This window comes from Cataglyphis hispanica, chromosome 16, assembly GCF_021464435.1.
Source record: "Cataglyphis hispanica isolate Lineage 1 chromosome 16, ULB_Chis1_1.0, whole genome shotgun sequence".
Taxonomy (NCBI): domain Eukaryota; kingdom Metazoa; phylum Arthropoda; class Insecta; order Hymenoptera; family Formicidae; genus Cataglyphis; species Cataglyphis hispanica.
In genome coordinates, this window is record NC_065969.1 from 4,174,006 (window position 1) to 4,195,900 (window position 21,895).

The 21,895-nt window shown below is 33.1% G+C and overlaps 5 protein-coding genes across 10 annotated transcripts; 2 read left to right on the forward strand and 3 right to left on the reverse strand.

Annotated features, from left to right (window-relative positions):
• Window positions 1–784: 784 nt before the first annotated feature.
• LOC126855526 (very-long-chain 3-oxoacyl-CoA reductase-like) lies at window positions 785–4,380 on the reverse strand. Of its 5 annotated transcripts, none has more exons than XM_050603275.1 (5): window positions 4,003–4,380; window positions 2,655–2,765; window positions 2,044–2,419; window positions 1,440–1,783; window positions 785–1,345 (listed from the first exon to the last, which is right to left on the reverse strand). In XM_050603275.1, exons 3-5 carry the CDS (start codon window positions 2,416–2,418, stop codon window positions 1,090–1,092), a joined length of 975 nt encoding a protein of 324 aa, XP_050459232.1. In that variant the 5' UTR covers window position 2,419; window positions 2,655–2,765; window positions 4,003–4,380; the 3' UTR covers window positions 785–1,089. The 5 variants fall into 5 exon arrangements, with proteins under 5 accessions (XP_050459232.1, XP_050459230.1, XP_050459228.1 ...); XM_050603273.1 differs by lacking the exon at window positions 2,655–2,765 and having other exon boundaries at window positions 4,003–4,072; window positions 4,141–4,379; XM_050603271.1 differs by lacking the exon at window positions 2,655–2,765 and having other exon boundaries at window positions 4,003–4,379.
• Window positions 4,381–5,229: 849 nt separating this feature from the next.
• Window positions 5,230–6,830, reverse strand: LOC126855520 (lethal(2)neighbour of Tid protein). The gene has a single exon (XM_050603261.1). The coding sequence runs from the start codon at window positions 6,827–6,829 to the stop codon at window positions 5,516–5,518; it is 1,314 nt and encodes a 437-aa protein (XP_050459218.1). The 5' UTR covers window position 6,830; the 3' UTR covers window positions 5,230–5,515.
• Window positions 6,831–7,117: 287 nt separating this feature from the next.
• Window positions 7,118–9,624, forward strand: LOC126855530 (mesencephalic astrocyte-derived neurotrophic factor homolog). Its single transcript, XM_050603280.1, has 5 exons — window positions 7,118–7,317; window positions 7,752–7,854; window positions 7,945–8,069; window positions 8,151–8,292; window positions 8,383–9,624. Exons 2-5 carry the CDS (start codon window positions 7,770–7,772, stop codon window positions 8,559–8,561), a joined length of 531 nt encoding a protein of 176 aa, XP_050459237.1. The 5' UTR covers window positions 7,118–7,317; window positions 7,752–7,769; the 3' UTR covers window positions 8,562–9,624.
• On the reverse strand, window positions 8,639–21,870 carry LOC126855501 (sushi, von Willebrand factor type A, EGF and pentraxin domain-containing protein 1-like). Of its 2 annotated transcripts, none has more exons than XM_050603205.1 (32): window positions 21,565–21,870; window positions 21,091–21,378; window positions 20,672–20,927; window positions 20,209–20,391; window positions 19,802–19,966; window positions 18,663–18,845; window positions 18,211–18,426; window positions 17,935–18,135; window positions 17,528–17,776; window positions 17,157–17,405; window positions 16,590–16,799; window positions 16,385–16,479; window positions 15,998–16,298; window positions 15,717–15,929; window positions 15,318–15,479; window positions 14,940–15,239; window positions 14,652–14,794; window positions 14,454–14,553; window positions 14,178–14,391; window positions 13,948–14,105; window positions 13,583–13,671; window positions 13,410–13,519; window positions 13,089–13,261; window positions 12,535–12,749; window positions 12,229–12,436; window positions 11,934–12,107; window positions 11,771–11,862; window positions 11,555–11,691; window positions 10,517–11,411; window positions 10,234–10,405; window positions 9,942–10,133; window positions 8,639–9,849 (listed from the first exon to the last, which is right to left on the reverse strand). In XM_050603205.1, exons 1-32 carry the CDS (start codon window positions 21,868–21,870, stop codon window positions 9,683–9,685), a joined length of 6,816 nt encoding a protein of 2,271 aa, XP_050459162.1. In that variant the 3' UTR covers window positions 8,639–9,682. The 2 variants fall into 2 exon arrangements, with proteins under 2 accessions (XP_050459162.1, XP_050459163.1); XM_050603206.1 differs by having other exon boundaries at window positions 17,157–17,401; window positions 17,524–17,776.
• LOC126855532 (uncharacterized) lies at window positions 19,003–19,785 on the forward strand. The gene is made up of 3 exons (XM_050603283.1): window positions 19,003–19,133; window positions 19,228–19,351; window positions 19,506–19,785. The coding sequence occupies exons 1-3, from the start codon at window positions 19,003–19,005 to the stop codon at window positions 19,638–19,640; spliced, it is 390 nt and encodes a 129-aa protein (XP_050459240.1). The 3' UTR covers window positions 19,641–19,785.
• Window positions 21,871–21,895: the final 25 nt, after the last annotated feature.

Genomic DNA, 21,895 nt, shown 5'->3' on the forward strand with positions numbered 1-21,895 from the left:
ACATTTGTAATAAAATTTATCAAATTTATAATACAATTTTAGAATCCGCATGGATTCAATATAATAAAAATTATCAAAGAAGAAAAACTAATTTGGAACAGCAATTTTAATAACATAAAACGATAATATTAAATGTAAACTTTGTGATAGCAGTTTTCCTCTATCAAAAAGTATTGTTTCTTCTGAAAAAACTTATCCGAAACGCATGATGTTATCAAATGTATAATGATAGTTTTTCATAATTGGATATCAAAACATTTCACAATAATAAACAAACAAATAATATGCAAATCTTGCAATTATATTTATAGAGGAAATAATCTTTATGATTCAATGAAACATTTAATCGATGCTCATCAAATTAATATGCCTTCGATAGCTAAACGATAGGAGTAGAAGAAAAATAACAATAAGTTCTACATATTACTAATTTACTTTTTTAAAATCATTTATGTACTCTTTCTTATACACACGGAGATAGGAATGTCTTAGCATATAAATTTATGTACAGATGCCTTTCCTATATGTCCTATAATATGTTAAATCTCTGATAGATATTTTAAATTATTATGTAAATTTTTGCCTCTATGTGTACATATTAAATAAACATAAAAATTCAAATTGGTTTAGCATTTGTTTATTAATCTCTGCAGTATGTAGATATAACATATAAAATCTATTAGTGTTTTTCAAAAAATACAATAGTAACAAGTAACCACAAATTTAACATAAGAATTATCCTTAGCTTTATCATTTATGTATAAAGATTGTACATATTTAAAAAAAAAAAAAAAAAAATTTACCTATATACATATATTATTTTATAGTTTTTTAAAAAAAGGAAAGATCACCTTGTATTGACACCTGCAATAAATTTATAATTTACCTTCATTTTTTTCACTCATTTAATCAAAGTTAAGGATTTATCTTATTACAACGAGAAATTGCAAGCCTTCAGGATATATTTAAAAATTAAAAAAGAAATTAGATATTAGGAGATTCGATATAATTTAATTAACACAAAACAATAACAAAATAAATTGGGTATAGAGAACAATTAAAATAATGCGCTGCATTCTTATCAGCGAATTAACTCATTTTAGTGGGAATATCTTGCGCATCTTCTTGGATCTTCGTCTTTTTGCGTAGAACGCGTCCCCTTATATTAAGCATTATTTTTGTCACTAACCACACTGCGCCCGTCTCACTCGTGAAACGTAGCGCGTCTATAACTCCGATAATTAGAGAGTGTGGCGGATATCCGGTCGTACGCGATTCAATGCCAACCGTTCTTAATGTCGCCTCTACAAATTTTTCCGGCGTAGGCGCCATCCAAGTTGGTTTCCTGGGGAGAAAAAGAAGAAATATAAAAAATATATATTGGATATCGCAAGAGCATCAAATAAAATTTTATGAATCGTTACGAGGATGATTCTTACTTGATTTTTGACATTTTCGTGGCTACTGGACCAGGAAGAATGCATTGGACTGTAACGCCTCTTGGTGCTGCTTCTGCAGCTAAATCGGCGCTAAGTTTATCAACATATGCTTTGCTGGCCGCGTAGACAGACAAATAAGGGCTCGGTATAGCCGCGGTCGTCGAACTGATATTGATAAGGACTCCTTTCTGTCGTTCCATCATGCCGGGTAGTACCGCTCTCGCAACTCCGGTCACGCCGGCTACATTCAGTTGTAATATTTTCGCAAGCACTTCCTCCGACACGTTTGTAAATAGTTCAGGGTGATCATAGCTTGTACCAGCGTTATTAACAACAACACCCACCTGGTGAAACATATCTTCTGTGATTATTCTTCTTCGCATTATCTTATTGTTATATCATAGGAGGAAAGAATCTTTTTTTTTAATATTTTTTTTTAAACGAAACACCTTTCTTTGCTTTCTTACATTTAAACAGAGCCAATTTCTTTTTTTATTTTTCTTTATCTGTCTATATATTTCTCTGTTGAACATTCCTCTTGAAATTCATATAAGATATTTATAAAATTACATTAGTTTCATTATACATATACATGTATATATACCTCCAAATCCTGTGTCATTTTGCCAATTTCTGCGTAGACTACCTGTCCTTCCGTTAAATCGGCCTCTATTACGCGAGTCTCCACTCGATATTCCCGCTCGATCTCAGCGGCTACGTCCTTCAGCTTCGACATAGATCGCGAGATTAGAACAATATTCAAACCCTTTTTGGCAAACGCCTTGGCAAACGCTTTTCCGAGTCCATCTGTTGCACCTGTAACTACTGCCCACTTTCCTTGCGTTCGTATGTCGATTCCAAGTCCGAGACTCGGGGCGACTAATTTCTTCCACACCAGAATTCCGATCCTTACAATGATCCTTAAACTGAGGACTGCTATTATGAGCAGAAATATCTTCTCCCACCAGATTAACGCCATTCTACAATACATGCAATATTTTAATAGAGTTGATTTAAGCAATTTTATTTATTTAATTTAATTGCGCAAATTAATTAGCTGAGTATAATAAATAAGTATAATATATAATCTCTATTATAATAATTAATTTTTTTTATACGTGACTTGATCAAATTGAAATTTTCACGAACGTTTAGAATGTTTAGATTAAAATACGTCAGATTTTTATGATATTTTTAATAAGGCTTAATGAGCACCTATCGCTACGATTGCCATGTATCGACTAACGGAGTTTGCCAGTCATTATCAGTTTGGTTTATGAATATCGTGACCCCGGGTCATATTGTCAGCCGACACAATTCGTTATCCTATTGGCACATTCGAGATTTCACCTTATCATTATTTCTTACACTTATTTATAGATTTTTTTGGTTTTAATTTCAACGTATCTAAACTATTTCGATGTAATCTTTAATATGAATTTTTGCAGTATTTTCTCCATGCCATTTTCAAAATTGTTTAAACGATTAATTATTCATTGAAATATTTATAATTATTTAAACAATTAGTTATGATTTATCATTTTAAGTTCTTAAAATATTTTGCTAATTTATACATTTCTGGAATATTTATGATAAAAAAAAATACGATTATATATATATTTTATAATTTATGAAAAAATATTATATATTGGTATTGAAGACGTATTAATTCTTTTATTCGTTTACGTTCAAAATATTACAGTGGCAAACGTTTAGCATTCTTTTTTTATTGGCTTATTGGCTGGCTTTTGTTATACATTGTTTTTAAAGCGAACGTGTCTTATCGCATATGAAACTTGATAAGGAATGCCTTATGTATTTCATCATTCAGTCATTACAATGAATATAAAAATAGAATTAATTTTTATCATCATACAATGCAATAATTATCATACAATATTACAATTTTATTCTGTTGATTTTGTTACAAAATCGAGATAAATTCTCTATTGAAATTTTCTTATTAAAGTACAACGCTATTATATATATAATCTTAGCAAATAAGTTCAATAAATATTTAGTATAAAGTTCAGTAAATATTTTGAATTAAAATATACAAACATTGCTCGCGTTCAGTGAAGAAAAAGATGGAGAAGTCAACATTATCAGATAATTGAATTTAACTTTCTTTTTTTTTAATAATTTAATAATGATTTAAAAAAAAAATGTATAATGTAACACAGAGATAATATTATTTTATATTAATATTATCTTAAAAAGAGTAATTACGCTTATGAACATCTTTTAAATTCAGAGTTATGTAAGTAATGTGTTATATGCATACACAAACTATAATTTATTCTACGTGATAATCTAAATTTTGCAAATCAATGTAATGAAATTATTATTATTAGATATGTTTTATTTAAATGTGTTAGTTAAACTGTGATAAAAAAATAAAAGATCAAATGCTTTTTAATGCATGCGCCTATGTAATTAATCCAATGAATAATTATTTATGATAAAAATTTTATAAAATTCCATCGCGATGCAGCTTTCTCCGATAATTTTATACTCCAATGCGCAGAGCGATAGATCTCTAGATACTTTCTCACTTTCTCACCTGTATCTTACTGGCAATCGACTCTTTTAGTTCCGATCGTCCCGCCGATGTCCCATGAATGATAAACTTCCTTTACCGAAAAAATATCTATAAGAATCTCTTTCACCCTCGCTGATAATCAAAGTCAACAAACAATACCTCGCGCCAAAGGCAGAAGCGCGATTCGGAGAACCGCAAGGACAAGGTCAAGAGAAGAGAGAGTACGACGAAAGCGCACGGGGAGACAAAGGTCAAACGAGAGAATAGACACTGTAGAAAAGTGAAATCGCGGAAGAGGATCGCGTCGAAGTTGATCGGTTCATTCCCTGATGATCGTCGATGCGACACTGCTATGTCTTAGGAAAACAGGCGCGATCGATACCAGCCTCAGAAGCGGGATATCAACAGCGCGCGCCCGCACGCGCAATGTCAGGGCTGTTTCACTTGGTTCATGTGATAGCATGTCCCCTCCAGAAGAGGAAACGGTATAGCAGGTACTCCTCATCCACGTGGCTAAGCAAAAGATTCGCCGTGCGTTAATGGAGCGGTGGGAGAGGCGAAATGAAAAGAGAGATGTTTCTTTCTTTGACACACTTTAGCCACTCGTTGTTCCACTTGTCTCTCTCCGGCCTCCTTTAAATCTATATTATTTCTTTGATCACAGCATTCTCATTTAACTGTAATATATATTCGCGAATTGAAACGCGCACATATATCTTTATATTTATATATAGATGCGAACAGCTACGCGTGCTACTTACAGTGATAGTCCTCATGATACTTTCGTTTTATTTCTGTTAAATTCGCTCAAAATAGCACAACAATGCGCGCCATTTATAGTCCTGATTCTTATAAAGATGTAAAAATTTATTACCTAAGAAATTTATTATTAATATTTATGTTAAATTAAATTATATATTTTTTTAATGGAATAATCAATCAGTCAAAAATTTGTGCCAATGTTTTACGCGATATAGTAAATATATATTTTTATTAATTGCACAAGTTTTCAAATAATACACGTATTGAGGTTTACAGTTTAATGCAACATTTATTTTTACTGTTTGGTTTTTTAATTGTTATCACATAATAAAAAATTATTACAAATTAAAATAAAATAAAATTCTTATTTTCTCAAATCACACAATTAGATATTAAGTTAAGATGTCAGACATTGATGGTTTCTGTATTTTATATTATTTGTCTTTAAAATAAAATAAAATTACCCATACATTTATCAACATTGTTTTAAATTTATTCAATTACAAACTGTACAAAAGATATATATATATATATTTTTTTTTTTTGCATGATTCAAGAATCATTAAACAATCTTACAAATCTCAAAATGTGAGATGAACATATATTTAATTTCACAGACACACATATAACAGAATATGAATGTATGATAAGATCAAAACTTTGGTGGGAAATGTCATCATATGACATTCTCATTACTTTATGCATTCTAAATACAAATGATACAGGAAAACTATTAGATGGAAACACAATATTCAACATATATATGTATTTACTATTTTTCTATTGTTTTATCTGATTTAGTTTTAAGAGTACCATATAACAGGATTATATGGCATATGTGTAATGCCGCACTACTGAACACTGTACTTGGATATGTGTTCCAACACAGTTCAATCACGCCCAAAAGAGTCAATTTAATAACAGTTTTATAATCTGTACACCAGGCAATGTACGGTAATGTATGATAGTACCATACATAGAATTGATAATGCAGCGATCTACTGAACATGATGCCAATAAAATTCGCAAGAAAGAGAGGATAAACAAGCAATTGGCTTACGATAGACATATCTATCTTCTCTTTTTTAAGAATCTGAGGCTTCAAGTTCTTCTCCACATCTTTCAATTTTGCGTATGATTCCATGTAAACAATCCAAATGCGCAAACAGTAGAGCAACGTTAACACATGCAGAAATAATAAAAAATTATGAAAGTATGGATGAACAAATACCTGCTCTGACAAAAATCTCCAATTTACAGTCCATTTAAATTCAAAAATTCTACCCAAATTGAAAGCACCTTTTATGTACGCGATTGGATTCTCCAATAGGAATGGAAGACCTAGAATTAACTGTATGAATGCGCAGATATTTAAATGTATCAATGTTTTGAACAGTCCTAGAACACACAGATAGGCGACAAGAAGCGCTGGAGCGAATAGCAGTATGTTCATCTTGACAGATACAGCAAGGCTATACAGTACACTACCCAGGTACCAGCGATTATCCAGGAATGCGTTGAAGCTCGCGTACAGCAGTAACATCGCTATCGGATCGTTAAAGAGTCTCAAAACAAATATCGAATGTATTCTGTAAGAAGTGCAGCACATCAGAATCAGCACGTAAGGCGGCACTTTTTTAGTCCTGGAGTAAATTTTAAACACGAGCATCAACGTGATCGCGTATACGACCGCGTAGATATACTGCGCTGTCTTTATATCGGCGCCGCGTGAGGTCATATAATAGAGACCGGAGAATATGTAGACGAAGCCGGCGGGATAAACTAACGGTCCGGTATCACCTCGCAATTTGGAGTAATCCATGGTGCCGTTCAGGAATCCTTCCACCTCCTGCATATAGGCCCTCCAATCAATCTCGGTGTATGACACGTTTTCGATAACCAATATGTTCACGATTATTTCGGCGAGAATGAAAAACTTGGTTATCAACGATAGTTTCTTTGGATCGGTCAACAACGAAGCGAGTTGTCGCCATAATTCCAAACAATTTTCTGTCAAACCCTTGTAGCTTCTCTTCGAAGACTTCTCGGGATTGAGGTTATATCTGGCCTCTCTGCGTACCGCCATATTGTCTAAAACTAGAAAGAGTAAAGAAGGGAAATCATATCTCCGATAATATATATATCGATAATATATATATACATCATATATATTTATTCACACTAATGCGCATGCGCTTAAGGAGAGACACAGTAGTATTCGATTGACTAATTAGAATAAAGAAATCTCTTCTCCTTTTGTTCTGATTGGTCAATCGAACGCTATTCTTTGAAGAATAAATTTTTTGAAGACAAACCGGTATATATAACAGTTCATTGTCAGTGTTTATGAGTCATCGCGACGTCATAACCAATCAACGTGCGCCAGCTGGGATTCTGAGTTTTTGACAGAAGCCAACGTGTATAAAGTCGTGTGCGGAATAAACGGCCGTTGAGATTCGCAAGATATTTGTTAAAAAATCAAGTGAATGAATTAAAGTCAATACGTGTCGCTAATTTATCGAACGACGAAGACTTTATATTGACGAGGCATTGATTATTACATCGATCATCAAGGTATATAGCACGCTTATTTCAAATAACCTAATGTATGGTCTCACGATATTTGAGACGATACGTTTTTTTTCTTCAATCCTGTTATTCTCTCGTATTTCTTGTCAATAATTACTGCATACCAATAATGTATCACGTAAAATATGAGTTGGAGTAAGTTTCTCATATATCTTACGTCTAAAATAAAGGACGAATGAAAATGTCGAGATATTTGATTGAAATGAACGGGCAACGAAAATTTTCAATATTTTAAAGAATGTTTTAACTGATTTTCTCATGTTCTTTTTCGCAAAGAATGAATATATTTAATATATTTTGTTGGAGTGTTTATTTATATAGATATTTTATACATATCAATTAATTGAGCAGTACTAGAGTACTCACAAATATTTATTCTTACATATCTTTTAATGATCAGACAATACTATCTTTAATAGAAATCGAAAAAAAGAGAAATGAATGCTTCAGTATCGTTGATACTTTCCATATTTCTTGGAATTGTGTGTGCTATTACAGCATTGAAAGAAGGTGACTGCGAAGGTAAGTATTTTTTTGACCTTTATTTTTAAATTTATACAAACTTATAGTTTTCCCTTTTCTATATTATTTTAATTCTATATTATTTTATAGTATGTGTTGCTGTTGTTGATAAATTTAGTCAGACATTGACAGAAAACATTAAAAGTGATCCCAGGAAGATTGAAACAAAGTTTCGAGAATACTGTAAAGGCACCAAATCAAAAGAAAATAGATTTGTAAGTAAAACAAATCTTTGTAGATTATTCAAATTTAAATTAATTATTCAAATTGAAACTATATCTATTATGTGCTTCTAGTGTTATTATTTAGGTGGATTGGAAGAGTCTGCCACTGGTATTTTAGGCGAGCTGAGTAAACCATTGTCATGGTCTATGCCTGCAAACAAGATATGCGAAAAGTTGAAAAAGAAAGATGCTCAAATATGCGACCTGAGATTTGGTATATATAATTTTTACAAACTTTTGTAAATTTTATTGTAAACACAAAATGCAAAATATGCAATATAAATTTTTTTCTTTTTTTTTTTAGAAAAACAGATTGATCTCAACACAGTGAATCTGAAGAAGCTCAAAGTGCGCGATTTAAAAAAGATTCTCAATGACTGGGAAGAGACATGTGATGGTTGTATAGAAAAGACAGACTTTATTAAACGAATTGAAGAGCTCAAACCTAAATATTCCAGCAATAACTCAAAGAAAGAGCTCTGAAGAATTATGGTCTTCGATTTAGACAAGCAATTAATTAAGTTAGTATGGCTAAAATTTGTTTTTAATTTGCAGAGGAATTGTTTACAGCATTTAGAACATGTATTTATTCATGTAAACATTTACATGATACATTATTTGTATAGCGTTCTATCAACGTTGTCTTTGACTGTCAAAGTGACAGTCTTTTGAGCTAAGATATTTAATTTTTATTATATAATATAGTAGATACATTACCATAAAACAAAAATTAGTGTGAAGCAAACAATAATAGGCAATGAAAATTTTGTCAAACAATGGGTTTACATCTTACAATAATTTCGAGAGATGTATTACATTAATAATTTTATTTCTCGCTCTCTCTGATGTAGCCATGCTAATAATGTACCTATTTTACTGAAGGTGCTTTATTTATATGATATCAACTCGTTAGGCGTAAATTGATATATAAAACATTTATATAAAAAATTATTTTCACATATATTTATCTTTATTGTTCTTCCTCAAATAATAATACGCAGATATGTTTACGTATGATATGTCCAAATGATATTTATACTAAAACATAATTTATTATGTCAAACTATGTATGTGTAAGAGATATTTTATCCGATCACTATATGTTACACTCTTGTTCTTTGATTATCTAATTGAAGCGTGAAACATGAACAAAATGTACAATTGAACTTGTGTAGTATCGTGGCCAGTATTGATAAACTATTGTACACAAATATGCGAATTCAACACAATGCCAATTTTTGAGATGAGAATTATTTGTATCGATATACACCAACTTTTACAGTAAAACATGATAAAAATATATGTATTCTCGAGAGAGGAGTACGATAAATTGAAATTAACTATTGCAATACAAAAAAATTATGCATAAATAATATTTAGATAAGATATTACCGCATATCTGTATGTACTATTCTGGAAATCCTAAACTGAGTTATTTATTTCATGATAAGACTGCGTAATTACGTTTTCATATCACATTCATGAATCTTGATACAAGAAGTCAAAAAAAAAATAAAAACATATGTGTTGTTATTAAAAGCGAAAATGTTTTATTGAATTGTGCGCGAAAAGATTACTTCAACCATCGTTTGAATTACATGCCTTTATCCTCCGCATTTTGGCGATTCGTTCCATCTTCCGTCAGCTTGACATGTAATCATTCCCCGCTTTTTCCCATTAGGACACACATAGGTCAAATGATCTTGAAATAGATAAGAACGGCCGTGGAGCATAATACCATGCTCGATCTGCGGCTTGCCGCATGATATTTCTGAAAATAGTAAATGTAGATTTAAATAGATTAGATGCCTTTTTGATAGTAAGATGGACAGATTTAAAACTGCACATTATTTATGCACGCACTTGAACATCTGCCGTTCATTCTTGACCACTTTCCACTTCCCAAACATCTCAAAGTAGTTTGTCCGAATATACGATAGCCTGGAATGCACTGATAAGAAATCATATTACCAAAAATAAAGTTCTGAGTTCCTTCGCTAACGTCTCGTTTGAGTATCGCATTCGCGAAGATCGGCGGCTCCCCGCATGCTACAGCTAAAAATGTTAAAAATAGAGATGTTAAATATGTTAAATATAGAGATTTAGAGGTGTTTAGAATTATCAATCTTAAGAAAAAAAAATATATTTAACATACGTTTGCAAGAGGGTAAAGCAGACCATGTGACATTCGGTAAACAAACAGATCGTTCGTCACCTTCGAGAACATATCCATGACGACATTTGAAAGTGACGACATTGTCGATCGCTTTACGATTATTTATATCGTCGATGTTATTAATATTATCTATATACCCATATTTTGGTATCTAAAAAATATTAATTTTTAAATCTGAGTCTTTTATTTTATTATATAATTTTTTTCATTAATATTTTATAATATTATCCATTAATGTTTCGAGAAATTGTGTTCGGATTACCTCCGGGGGTGCGCACGATCTGTCGCAGACATACGTCGAATCGTTCAATAACTCTTCGAGTTCAGATTCCTTTAGCGATAAATTCGAAACTATCCATATTCCAATCTCGTTACATGTCCACGTTATATTTGAGACTATCTCGTTGATAACCAGCTTGTTCAGATTCATCCTCGTGTTATTCTGACACGATAAGATTATATGTTGCCCGTAAGTCTTTCCTTCCATAAAGATCTCAAATTGTTTATATGTGCCCGTGACATTGTCCATACTGTACCATTTTTCATTGTCAAATTCAAATGATATTCGTTGCGATATCACATCGTTTTCGTTCTCCAATTTTTTGAAAATCTTAAAAAGTGGGTGATCCTCAATGGAACAATTACGGGACGCGCAAAAAGAGAAAGTCGAGGACCAAGTCTCGTTGGTGCACATTCTGATTCTATCCCCGATCAATTCATATCCCAAATCACAAACGATAACGATTTCCGTACCGGAAATAAACATTTTTGAAGAGATTCCTTCTTCATTATCTCTTGTCATACGGTCAATAGACTCGGACATCTCTTTCTCCATGGGAATTTCAATTGTGATATTATCTTGTTTTCTGAGAAAGATTCTCGCATTTTTCATGCGATCCGGCCAAGGACATACACGCGGAACGCAATCGGGAACAAAACCAATCCAGCTACCGTTGGCGGTACACTGCAGTTTGAATTCCGTCAATAGACTATAATTTCCGTGAAATTTGTAGTCGCGGTGGCAAAAAAATCCAATGACATCATCATAATGATACGTTCTTTTGAAGAGATCGTCAATTGTATTCTCCTCGGGATCGTAAACGGAAGTCTGGTTCGATTTGTCGGAATTCGCGAAGGCGACATACCCATGTTTTATTCTACGTATTCGGAGAATATTAAACAATTTTAAATGTTCTATTAAACGAAATTTTTTTATCATGCACAATATTTTTTCTTTGTATAAATCTTTGACCTAATTTAATGAAAAAGGTGAATCGTGCGATACATGCTTAGAACGCACTTTTTCGGTGGAGGACATCCATAAAGTATACAAGATGGTCTCTCGTAATCCCAAATGCCAGTCTCCAAACAGGTCAAATATTTCTCTCCTTTTAAAAGGTATCCCGGATTACATTTGAATTCCAATTGCTGGCCAGCCTGAAATAATTGACAATTCGTTTGAAAATGCGGCTCATGATACCGCACCATTTTTATAAAGAATAAAGCATATACATACCTGTAATATCGTGATATCATCTCTCTCATTCTCTTCCAATATGTATTCTATATCTCCATTTTCGGGGGCTAGCAAGTTTTTGCACGTCATTCCTATCAGAGAGTAAGTTTGACAATGTTCTTGAACTTGTAGAATATTGAACTATTTTTATTACTTGCATTACCTATACAAATCGGAGGCAACCCAGTCCACTTTCCATCTGAATTGCAAATTCGATGAGGGTTCCCTCGAAGTTCATAGCCATCGATGCAAGAATAGTAAATCTCATCCCCGAACGAATACGATTTGCCATAAATATATCCTCGCGGAAAGTATCCCGGAAACCCGCATCTTATTTCTTGAATGTGAATCAGAAACTTGAGTTTCTTCATACAATATCAAATCATCATCAATTAATCGTCATTATATTAAATGTTCAATTTAATTCCTCTTATATTAGGAGGATCCAGCAGTCTTACTTGTACAGATCGGCATATCAAGTCCCTCCCATTGGCCATGCTTGAGACATTTTCTACCGAGGGTCCGATGTTCCTCACCAGCGAACCGAATCACATATCCGCTGTCACAATAATACGTTATTTCCGACAGGTCTTCGCTCACATTAATATTACCTTTGAACGGTATTATAGGTAAGGGGCAGCCGCGACAAAACGGACTAGTTAAGATCTGAGGATATTATGAAATGATCATCGCTTATTATGGTCTATGCTAATATATCTTGCTAAAATTGAATGAAAGCTACAGTTTAACGCGCTTATAATTACCGCAACGTCGCCATGAATATATTGCTGCATCTGGGCCCAGGCCACGACATTCCCGTGATATTTTTCACAACTATTCCATAGCGCTGTAATGTTCTTCTCATCTAAAACTACATTCCATATATCTAGTAAGCCGAGTTTTCCCAAAAACGCTTCCGATTCAGAAAAGCCACCACCTAGACGATCTTGTTCCTGTCCAATAACGAGAGATCCATTGGCTAGACAGAATAATTGCAATCGTGTAATTTGTATTTATTGCTTTGCATATATCGTAAAGACAGTTCTTGATATAACTTTTAGTTCAATAAAACAATTTTTCAAAAAGAATATAATCATCCTCGAATAGAATTTCTCATACAAATTCGATCTCCGAAATGCTTTATCGCATCATAATTTTAAAAAATTTGATAAAAATTTGATTTGATTAAAGTCGTAATATGAAAACTATCATAATCTTAGTATTTTTGTATTAAATTTTTTGTAATTCTATATTTTATTTCTAATATTATTTTCATATTATACGAAAGCTAACACATTCTATATGTATATCGCCTTACCTTGTACGACGACTCCCTGAGCTAAACGAATGCCATTATCCTTAAGAATTCCATCGACAAATATGCGCCAGGTGCCATATCCGTTTTCCCAAGTAACGCAGAGGAAGTGCCAGTAACCATCGTTGACTTTAATATCAGTCACGACTCTTTCCCCGTTAATATACAAGACGAATCTGCGCAAGGACGTTAATCCGCAAAAAATTCGCTCAAATAGATTATACCAAAATATTTTATTTTGCGTTATAAAAAATACAGAAAAATTTATTTTTCATAACTTTTTGATAAAACATATATATTGAATTTTTACGAACACATAATTACCCATTATAATCCATTAATGTGAAAGCGTTGTCGTGGAATATGGTCGCATACGATAATACCGTACCGTAATTAAAAGTATCCATCGATTGTAACCACAAACAAACGGACAACTACAAGTAATAACTTTAGTGATATATCAGTCAGCTAATTCCCCGTTCTTTTTTTTAATTTACCTCAGAAAGATCCTTCGCAGGTCCTTTCACGATGACGTAATCTGTCGTGCTGGATTTTGTAAAGTGCATCACATAATTGGATAACAATTCTGCAGCCATTAAAAAAATATAGTCTTCTCAAATGATATCATAAAAATACTTTATATCTACTATTGGATTGCTTGGAAAGTTTTCTAATCTCTTTCTCATATGAAAGAGAGATATAGGAAATAAAAATATATAAACTATAGAACTTTCTGAATAATCCAATATAAATTATATTATATATATAACAAGATATATATTATGTGATATTAAAAAAAAACTTCTTATCAAAGTATTTTCGTGAGTATTAAAATTTTTGCGATATTAAAGTTTCAACTTGCCAGTTTCGCAGTTGCGTCCTGTGAAAAGCATCGGGCAATCACAAGTGTAATTGTGCATTTGATTGATACAATTCCCATTGTTTAAGCAAGGCGAGCTCTTGCAGTAATCGATCTTGGTCGCGCAGTCCTCTCCAGTATATCCATCGGGACATTCGCATCTAACCGAATTGCGCACATCATAAATATATAATTGTAATTTTTTAAACTCACGAAATTACCCTCAGATGTACCTATAACTCTCTCGCGTCGCGTTTTCCTCCTCTATGTTCACGCAAATCGCGTTTGTGTGACACGGTAACCAGTCGCAAGGCAATAAGTTGCAGTGGCGACCCAAGAATCCGGGTTTGCAGAAGCATCGCCAGGTTCCATTGACGGTGCGACATATGGATCCCTCCTCGCAGGGCATAAGCTCGCAGTGATCCATCGGAATTTCGCAAAACTGACCTAAACGATACAATAAAATAGAAAAATATTCGTTATTAATGTATTAGCAAGGATGGATGTACCTTCGAATCCATCCTTGCATTCGCAGACGAAATCGTTCTCAGTGCTCGCACATTTTCCATCGTTCTGACAAGGATTAGTGGAACATTCATCTATATAAATCTGCAAGAGAAAGCACACATATTTTTTTTTTTATTTTATTTATTCAAAATTTATCATTTTTTTTGTAAATATCCGCTCCGAGATGCATTCTCCTTTACCTCACAATTGACGCCTGCGTAACTGCCTTTGCATATGCACTCGTATATCACAGAATTATTGAGATATCGTTGTGTTTTACATACTCCTTCGTTTAAGCATGGCGAAGAATTGCATGGATCCTTGAACTCTTCACATTTTGATCCTGATAAAATTGTATGTATGATTAATCTTATTTATATAATATAAAAAAATAAAAAGTAAAAATTAAGATTTAGAAAGAGAGATGAACAATACTTGTCGCCAAGATTATCAGTTTATAATTTTACGATTAAACAACCACATCTTACCCACATAATATTCCTGACATTCGCAAGCGAAACCGTCTTCGTCTTGAATCACGCATTGTCCACCGTTTAAACACGGATCCGTCCGACAATCGTGAATCTCCTCATCGCGTATTGGCAAGCAATCATCAATATTTGCAGAACCCCGCTTTTTCGTCATCGTGTTGAACGGACACGGTAAGCATTGAGTTTGTCCATAGTTCGATTGATAGAAACCGATGTCGCACGCGGCGCAAGGTTCCGTGGCTAAACGCGGTCCGTGATAACGTTTATATCGAGAATAATATCCTGGTCGGCACATAGCTTTACAAAAAACCGAGGAGACTCATATATAATATATCAAACAATATATGAAATCGATATATCTAACTAAAGTCTTACGAATGCAATCTTTCAACGATTTCACGTGCATCCTTTTCGTGAAAGTATGCTCCGGACAAGGTATGCATTTTAACGAAGCAGTTGTATTTTGATATTGTCCGAAAGGACACGATTGGCAAATTCTAATGGAGGCATTGTAAAAAGTACCTGCGGGACATTTTACTGAAAAAAAATGTAAAAAAGTATTCATAAAAAATGCATAGCGCGCACATAAGATATGTAGACAAATTGTTGCATATATATAATTGTGTAAGCTTTTTTATATAAATTATTATATATTAATAAAAAGAGAATTAACTGAATTATTATATATTAAATTAATATATTAATTATTATATGAGAAATTAATATATAATAAAAAATGTACATTACGTACATATACATATACATTACACTTACCGCAAGTGTGTTTCTTCAATACACTTCCAGACTCACAGAGATCTTGAGGCTCCTTGAATACGAGGTGTAGATTCAAGGCTAATTTTGCGATTTCCTGGTTGGTTCTGTTGTTGAATAAATCCAATTTTCCCATGCGCTTCATCGTATCGATCTTCTCTCTTAATTTTTGCACTCCTCGTTTAGGATTTTCGAAGTTTTCTTCGATTATTTTTCCTATAAAAATAATTTTTTGTATTATTCGAATAGCGAATAAAGCCCAAATAAAATTATACAGCTTTTACCTATAAACTTAAATTTAATCTCTATTCTTTCTTTTTTTTGCTTAGGTCTGGTTTTATCTTTATTGGCATTGGAACTCAATTTAACTGCGCGTTTCAATCTCTTGAGCATTTTATTATTTTTAAGAATAATCCTAGATTCATGATTGAATCTTCGTTTTCTTATCAAATTATCCTCAAAACTCTTTAATGTAGAAAAATCGTCTTCGCACATAGGATTAAAGGTGATCAAATTGCACTCGATATCGTTGTCGCAGATATCCAACATTTTTGATTTTAAATCATCAATAATATTATCACTTAACTACAAAAAATAACATATTGTACACAAAAATTGTTTTCCTATATATTTATAAATTAATTTATTATTATATTAATATAAATGCTCACTTCACGAAGAGCAGTTTTATTGTCGCACATTGTACTTCCATTGCCTTGCAATATCACATTTCCTTCCTGAGATATCGTTTTTAATATTTGCGCTTCTATAAACGAAATCATATAATTTCATGTAGAATATCATTGTATTATTATAATTTAATTAAAATAATTGGTAATCAATGATTCTTGATAAATATATATATAACGTAAATACCTGAACATTCCGGTAGATAATTGGTTTCCCATATATGATCGCTAGAATTACATTTTAATAACAGTTCGTCATCGACAACGTTGAAATTTATTGGTTCGAGTGCAAAATCGTAGCCATTATCGCAAGTTATAACACATTGCATTTTATGATCATCTTTCGAAGAACAATTTAACCGTCCATTAGTAGGTGCTGTTAAATTTTTGCATATATCTACAAGAAAAATTATATATGTATCAACACCTTTCGAATTACAAACCATTAAAAAAAATAAAAATCTTTTCACAAACTATAAATTTTAATTGAAGTTAAAAATTAATAAAGTATCATATTTATTAATTAATTTCAGATAGAGTTAATAGAATTTTAATTTGAAGTATAGATATAAAAATATATGATATATAGAAAAAATTAAAAAAGTAATAATCTTTCTTGACATTTTCATTAAAAAAAAATCGACTTCAAATTGGTCAGAAAATCTATTAAGAAGACATTCGGAGATTTCTACATAATATAGAATTCTTATGTATTATAGCAAATATAGTTGTTAATTCTTCAAAATAAGTATACCTTCTACTGTAATATTCAATATGCAACTCGCTCGATTGCCATACTTGTCAGTAGCGTTATAGAAGACTCTTGTACGACCGATCGGAAAAGTATTCTCGCCAGGTTGATGGCTCTGGTTAACTCGCACCGAGGTCCTTGAATTATCATAGAAGACAGGTTCGTCCCACGTCACGTTATCGAGACCATTAACGAAATCAGTATAGAAAGTCGGTGGATCGACGCAATTCTCAATCGTGGGTGGTTCTCTGTCTACAATTATTTAAAAATATCTGTCGCACATATCTTTTATTTAGCTATTTATTGATCGACTTCTATTTTCTTTTCTAAAATATATTTTTCACATAATTCTTAAATATATAAATATAACTTGCCAAGGACTTTGACTTTAAATTTGCATCTGGCCTTGTTGCTGTTCGCATCTTGCGCTACATACACGACGATGCGTATACCGATTTTCACCTTCCATGGCAAAACGATATATGGTTTCGTCCACAAAATAGGCGATGCGTCCGCATTATCTGTCACCTTGGGTATCGTCCAATTTACGTACGCGTAATTTTGACCCTTTATGGTTTCCGTGACGATGTCGGACGGGCACTTTATCAAGGGTGGCATCTTGTCTACGTTTAAAATTCAATTTATTATAAAAGAAAAAGAGAAAAATTGTGTATCGAGTATTTAAATTTTATCTCTTGATAATTTTTATCTACAGAAAAAAAAATAATAAAAAATTCATTACGATGACATTATTTTTAATCTTGATTTATAGTTGACTAACCAATGCATTGATTAACAATATGACGTTGGGACCAGATCCCTGTACGTCCGCTACACGATTTACTGGAGGGTCCTTCCAGGACGAATCCCTTATCACAAATAATCGTGCAATTGGTGGCGAATGACACCTTCGCCGGACCGATGCAGATTTCCGGGATGGTATTTCCGTTCGCAATTCGCGGCAGAGGTTCGCATTTCACAGCTACCGAGGAGACAATATTTTCATCAATCATGCGTCATGTATTACAAACTAATGTAGAAACATTGTCATTTTTACCCTTGCAAGTAACTTTCAGACCGTCCCACCGGGATAAGGGTAAACAGTTGCGCACTTTGCTACCGCGAAGCTGATAGCCAACATCGCATCTAAACTGACAACGCGTGTCGATCGGATAAACGGTAGAATCCTCTTTGAATTGATGCTGATAATTCTCATCATGTTCACATTTCATATGACCGTGTGCGGGTGCGCGTAGAGTTGGGCACGTCTTTACTGCAAAAAAATGTATTATTTGGTGTATTAAAAAATTTCGCGTTGTTTTTAAAATAAAGATAAAAAAATATTAATTAATTATACTACAATTCATGCAAATTATATAAATTCGTAAAAGAAAATCGCTTATAAAAGATTTTTGGACAATTCTTCAGTTTAATTCAACATTGTCTAATTTGGCGTTAAAATCTTAAAATCTTTCGTTCCTTTTTTAACATTTTTCCGGAAAAATTTACGTAAACACTGCGGCTCGTTGCCGGACCAGGAGCCATTCTTCCCGCAAAGTCGAATGCTGTCTCCCGTAAGATGGAAACCGATTCTGCATCTTATACCGCACGCCGCATGCACCACGTTGCTGCAGGCGCTCGCCTTTACTAGATAGCCATTTTCGGGAACTCTTAGCTTCGGGCATGTTATAGCTGGAAAATATATCTATGTATATTATATCCTTCTGTAACATTTGCGAATAATTTCATGTTGTATTTGACAACTGCCAAGAGTCTTTCTTTTTAATGAGATCTATTCGGATCAAGTTTAATATTTCTTTTTTATTATATTTATCAAATTAGACATTTAATGGATGTACGTACTAAGAATATCTGTGATTTCGTCGCGGAGTTTCGAAATTTGACCGAGGACACTAAGAAATCGCGATTGAAACGAATGAAATGGTTTGCGCAGTATGAGCCGTTATTGAAAGAATACGAGTGAGTGTGCGTTTATTAAAAATGCAAATATACAATATTTTATATCATAATTATATAATTTTATATCATTAATATCAAATGAAATATTTTGAAGAAAACTACAACAGGAACTGAATAAATTGTATGAAGAGAGAATTGCCAAAGATAAAGTCAAGGAAGATGCATTTATCGAAAAGGAGAGAACATGTTTGCCGATTCCAATCACAACCAGTGGCGAGGTTTATATTGAATTAATTAATTATATTAATACATAACAAATATTCTAAAATAATATATATTTTTTCTATTTCTTAAATGATTTTATTTATTATATTTAAATACTTTTTTTATACATTTCTATGTAATTCGATACATTGTGATCTAATCACGCAGTACGGCTGGCTCGCGTCGAAAGCGGAGTTTCGCCTGGAGAAATATGGCTCGTTCATTGTAAATTATCCTATCAAAGACATAACTCTTATTCGAGGAAATATACCGACACTCGCGGCAGGCAAAAATTTTGTTTGAGAGTCCAAAAAAATTTCAATTTTGATATTGCAGAATAATTTATTTCAAGGTATGTTTAATTCGGCAATTTATTCTTACCTCTCATACAATTATTAATTGTCAGCCTATTGATAATAATCTAGAACGTTAACGGTAGGTTTGTCGAATGCATATGATATTACCCTCGCATTTATAATCATCCGTGGTAAATCCGGAAGCGCATACGCAGTCGAGTATCGAGGTCGCGGGAATCTTGATTGTAACGTGATTCGCATCCGGGCAGGGTATGCATACAGCGGTGAAATCTCCGGAAGCGTTTCCAGAAGCGTACGTTCCGTTCGGACAAGCTATTATGAAGACGTATAAAAGAAAAAAATTTCGGAAAATTTAGAAAAAAGAATCAAAATGAATTGAAATATTATATATATATATATATATATATATATATATATATATATATATATATATAATATTTCAATTTTGATTCTTTTTCTAAATTTATATATATATATATAATAAAGAAAAATTAAATATATTGAATAAATCACAAAAATAAAGATTTAAAACGTATCCTCTCTTTTTCACCTACGTTGGCAGAAACCTTTAAGACCAGAACCGAAGTAACCAGACGGGCAGATACAAGCATAACGTCCGGTTGAGGTACCGCAGGTGCAGGTTGCTAAATCATCGCAGCAGGTTCGATTGATAGCCGAACAGAGATTGTTGCAATCAGTCGATAGAGTCACGGGCACGTACTGTCCAGTTTTCAGATCTAATCATTTTAACTTAATTTAAATATATTTGAGAGATTTTATTATATATATATATATATATATATATATATATATATATATATATATATTTTATATACATTGTAAACACTTTTTTAACACTCCTAAATATATTTTTAAATATCTTTTTTCTATTTTTATGATTGATCTTTATCTTTTTTTATATATTTCAAGTATTTATATAAGAAAATGTTTTATATATATTATATAAAATATATGTAATTTTCAAAAAAACATTCAGTAATGATGCAAGATGCGCACCGCGATGCAGAGCGCGTCGCGCCAAAGCCTCGAACTCGGTGAAACTATCAAGAAGATAGCTATGCGTGTACCCAGGTGAGCTGGCAATGTCATGCAATTCCTCTACGTTTCCCGTACGAATGCCAAACGTGAACACGGTCACGCCCGTGTTCTTTAAGAGATCAGCGGCGGGTCGGGGATCGCCGCCATTGCTGAAGCCGTCGGTTATCAGAAACACCACTTTATTCGCAGTTTTGCGACCCTTTTCGAGAATCGTCTTAAAATAAAAATATGCAAACAGCCAGTAATTTCTGAATTCGAGCGATTTTTTTCTATATTATTTCTACATTATTTCAGTGAATAGCAATAATTTATTATTATTGTTTTGTCACATCTTCAACATGGTGGCATTTTCCTGGATGGAAATACAAAACACTTACCAGCGCCTCGAAAAGAGCGCCGCGCGTATAAGTTCCTCCGCCGCTATAAGTGATATTGTTGAACTGCTTGTTTAGCAGATAACACTTGTGATCATTCGGTCCGTGCCTTGAGATTTGATCAATGTTACGATACACGTTGCCCCTGCCGCTAAAAGTGACCAGTGCGATCCGCGTGGTCGTCTCATCCACTGTAAAGTCCGACAGGAGCTTCGTCACAAAATTCAATTCGCTGCGGAAATTCTCTGCGCCGACCGAGCCGGACGCGTCCACCAGAAACACCAGTTCCACCTGATGACATGCGATTCGGACGATTCCGTTCGAGGAATTGAAATCGAGGAGCTCGATTAGACAACCACAATCTTTATTCTTTGCATATTTTTTAATGCTTTTAAATGTGTTTTATTATTTAAAGATAAAAGGAAAGGAAAATAATATATGTATATATATCGTATTCTATACTATCTTTAGGTCTACCTGATTGGTTTCGTTGCGCAATCGATCTATGTGCATCTTCAAGAGTCGGGACAGAATATCAGTCTTACTTTTCAACATTCTATCAACATCATCCAGATTCTCGTGCCAATAATGTCCATTTCCATTCGTTTTTCGGCCAAAATTTAAGAATCTCGATGTTACATCGCTTTCACCTGTACCGATCTCCGAACCATTGTTCGAGCCTTCGTTGAGGATATTATCGGTGCACTTTGTGAGATTTAAGAATAGAAAAAATATTCCGATTATCAATGACAAAATTTTAAAAAATTCCATTGTAGCCTCCATAAATCGTTACCGTCTACAATGATTT

What these genes read in the sequence shown, in the direction of transcription:
- LOC126855520 (XM_050603261.1), bottom strand. Translation starts at nt 6,829, where the DNA reads ATGGCGGTACGCAGAGAGGCCAGATATAACCTCAATCCCGAGAAGTCT.
- LOC126855532 (XM_050603283.1), top strand. Translation starts at nt 19,003, where the DNA reads ATGGATGTACGTACTAAGAATATCTGTGATTTCGTCGCGGAGTTTCGA. An exon ending in CCGTTATTGAAAGAATACGA is followed by an intron (nt 19,134 to 19,227) that starts GTGAGTGTGCGT and finishes AATATTTTGAAG; the next exon opens with AAAACTACAACAGGAACTGA. An exon ending in CAATCACAACCAGTGGCGAG is followed by an intron (nt 19,352 to 19,505) that starts GTTTATATTGAA and finishes CTAATCACGCAG; the next exon opens with TACGGCTGGCTCGCGTCGAA.
- LOC126855526 (XM_050603275.1), bottom strand. Translation starts at nt 2,418, where the DNA reads ATGGCGTTAATCTGGTGGGAGAAGATATTTCTGCTCATAATAGCAGTC. An exon ending in AAATGACACAGGATTTGGAG is followed by an intron (nt 1,784 to 2,043) that starts GTATATATACAT and finishes ATGTTTCACCAG; the next exon opens with GTGGGTGTTGTTGTTAATAA. An exon ending in ACGAAAATGTCAAAAATCAA is followed by an intron (nt 1,346 to 1,439) that starts GTAAGAATCATC and finishes TTTTCTCCCCAG; the next exon opens with GAAACCAACTTGGATGGCGC.
- LOC126855501 (XM_050603205.1), bottom strand. Translation starts at nt 21,870, where the DNA reads ATGGAGGCTACAATGGAATTTTTTAAAATTTTGTCATTGATAATCGGA. An exon ending in TGCGCAACGAAACCAATCAG is followed by an intron (nt 21,379 to 21,564) that starts GTAGACCTAAAG and finishes GCATGTCATCAG; the next exon opens with GTGGAACTGGTGTTTCTGGT. An exon ending in TGCTTTACCCTCTTGCAAAC is followed by an intron (nt 10,134 to 10,233) that starts GTATGTTAAATA and finishes TAACATTTTTAG; the next exon opens with CTGTAGCATGCGGGGAGCCG.
- LOC126855530 (XM_050603280.1), top strand. Translation starts at nt 7,770, where the DNA reads ATGAATGCTTCAGTATCGTTGATACTTTCCATATTTCTTGGAATTGTG. An exon ending in AATCAAAAGAAAATAGATTT is followed by an intron (nt 8,070 to 8,150) that starts GTAAGTAAAACA and finishes ATGTGCTTCTAG; the next exon opens with TGTTATTATTTAGGTGGATT. An exon ending in AATATGCGACCTGAGATTTG is followed by an intron (nt 8,293 to 8,382) that starts GTATATATAATT and finishes TTTTTTTTTTAG; the next exon opens with AAAAACAGATTGATCTCAAC.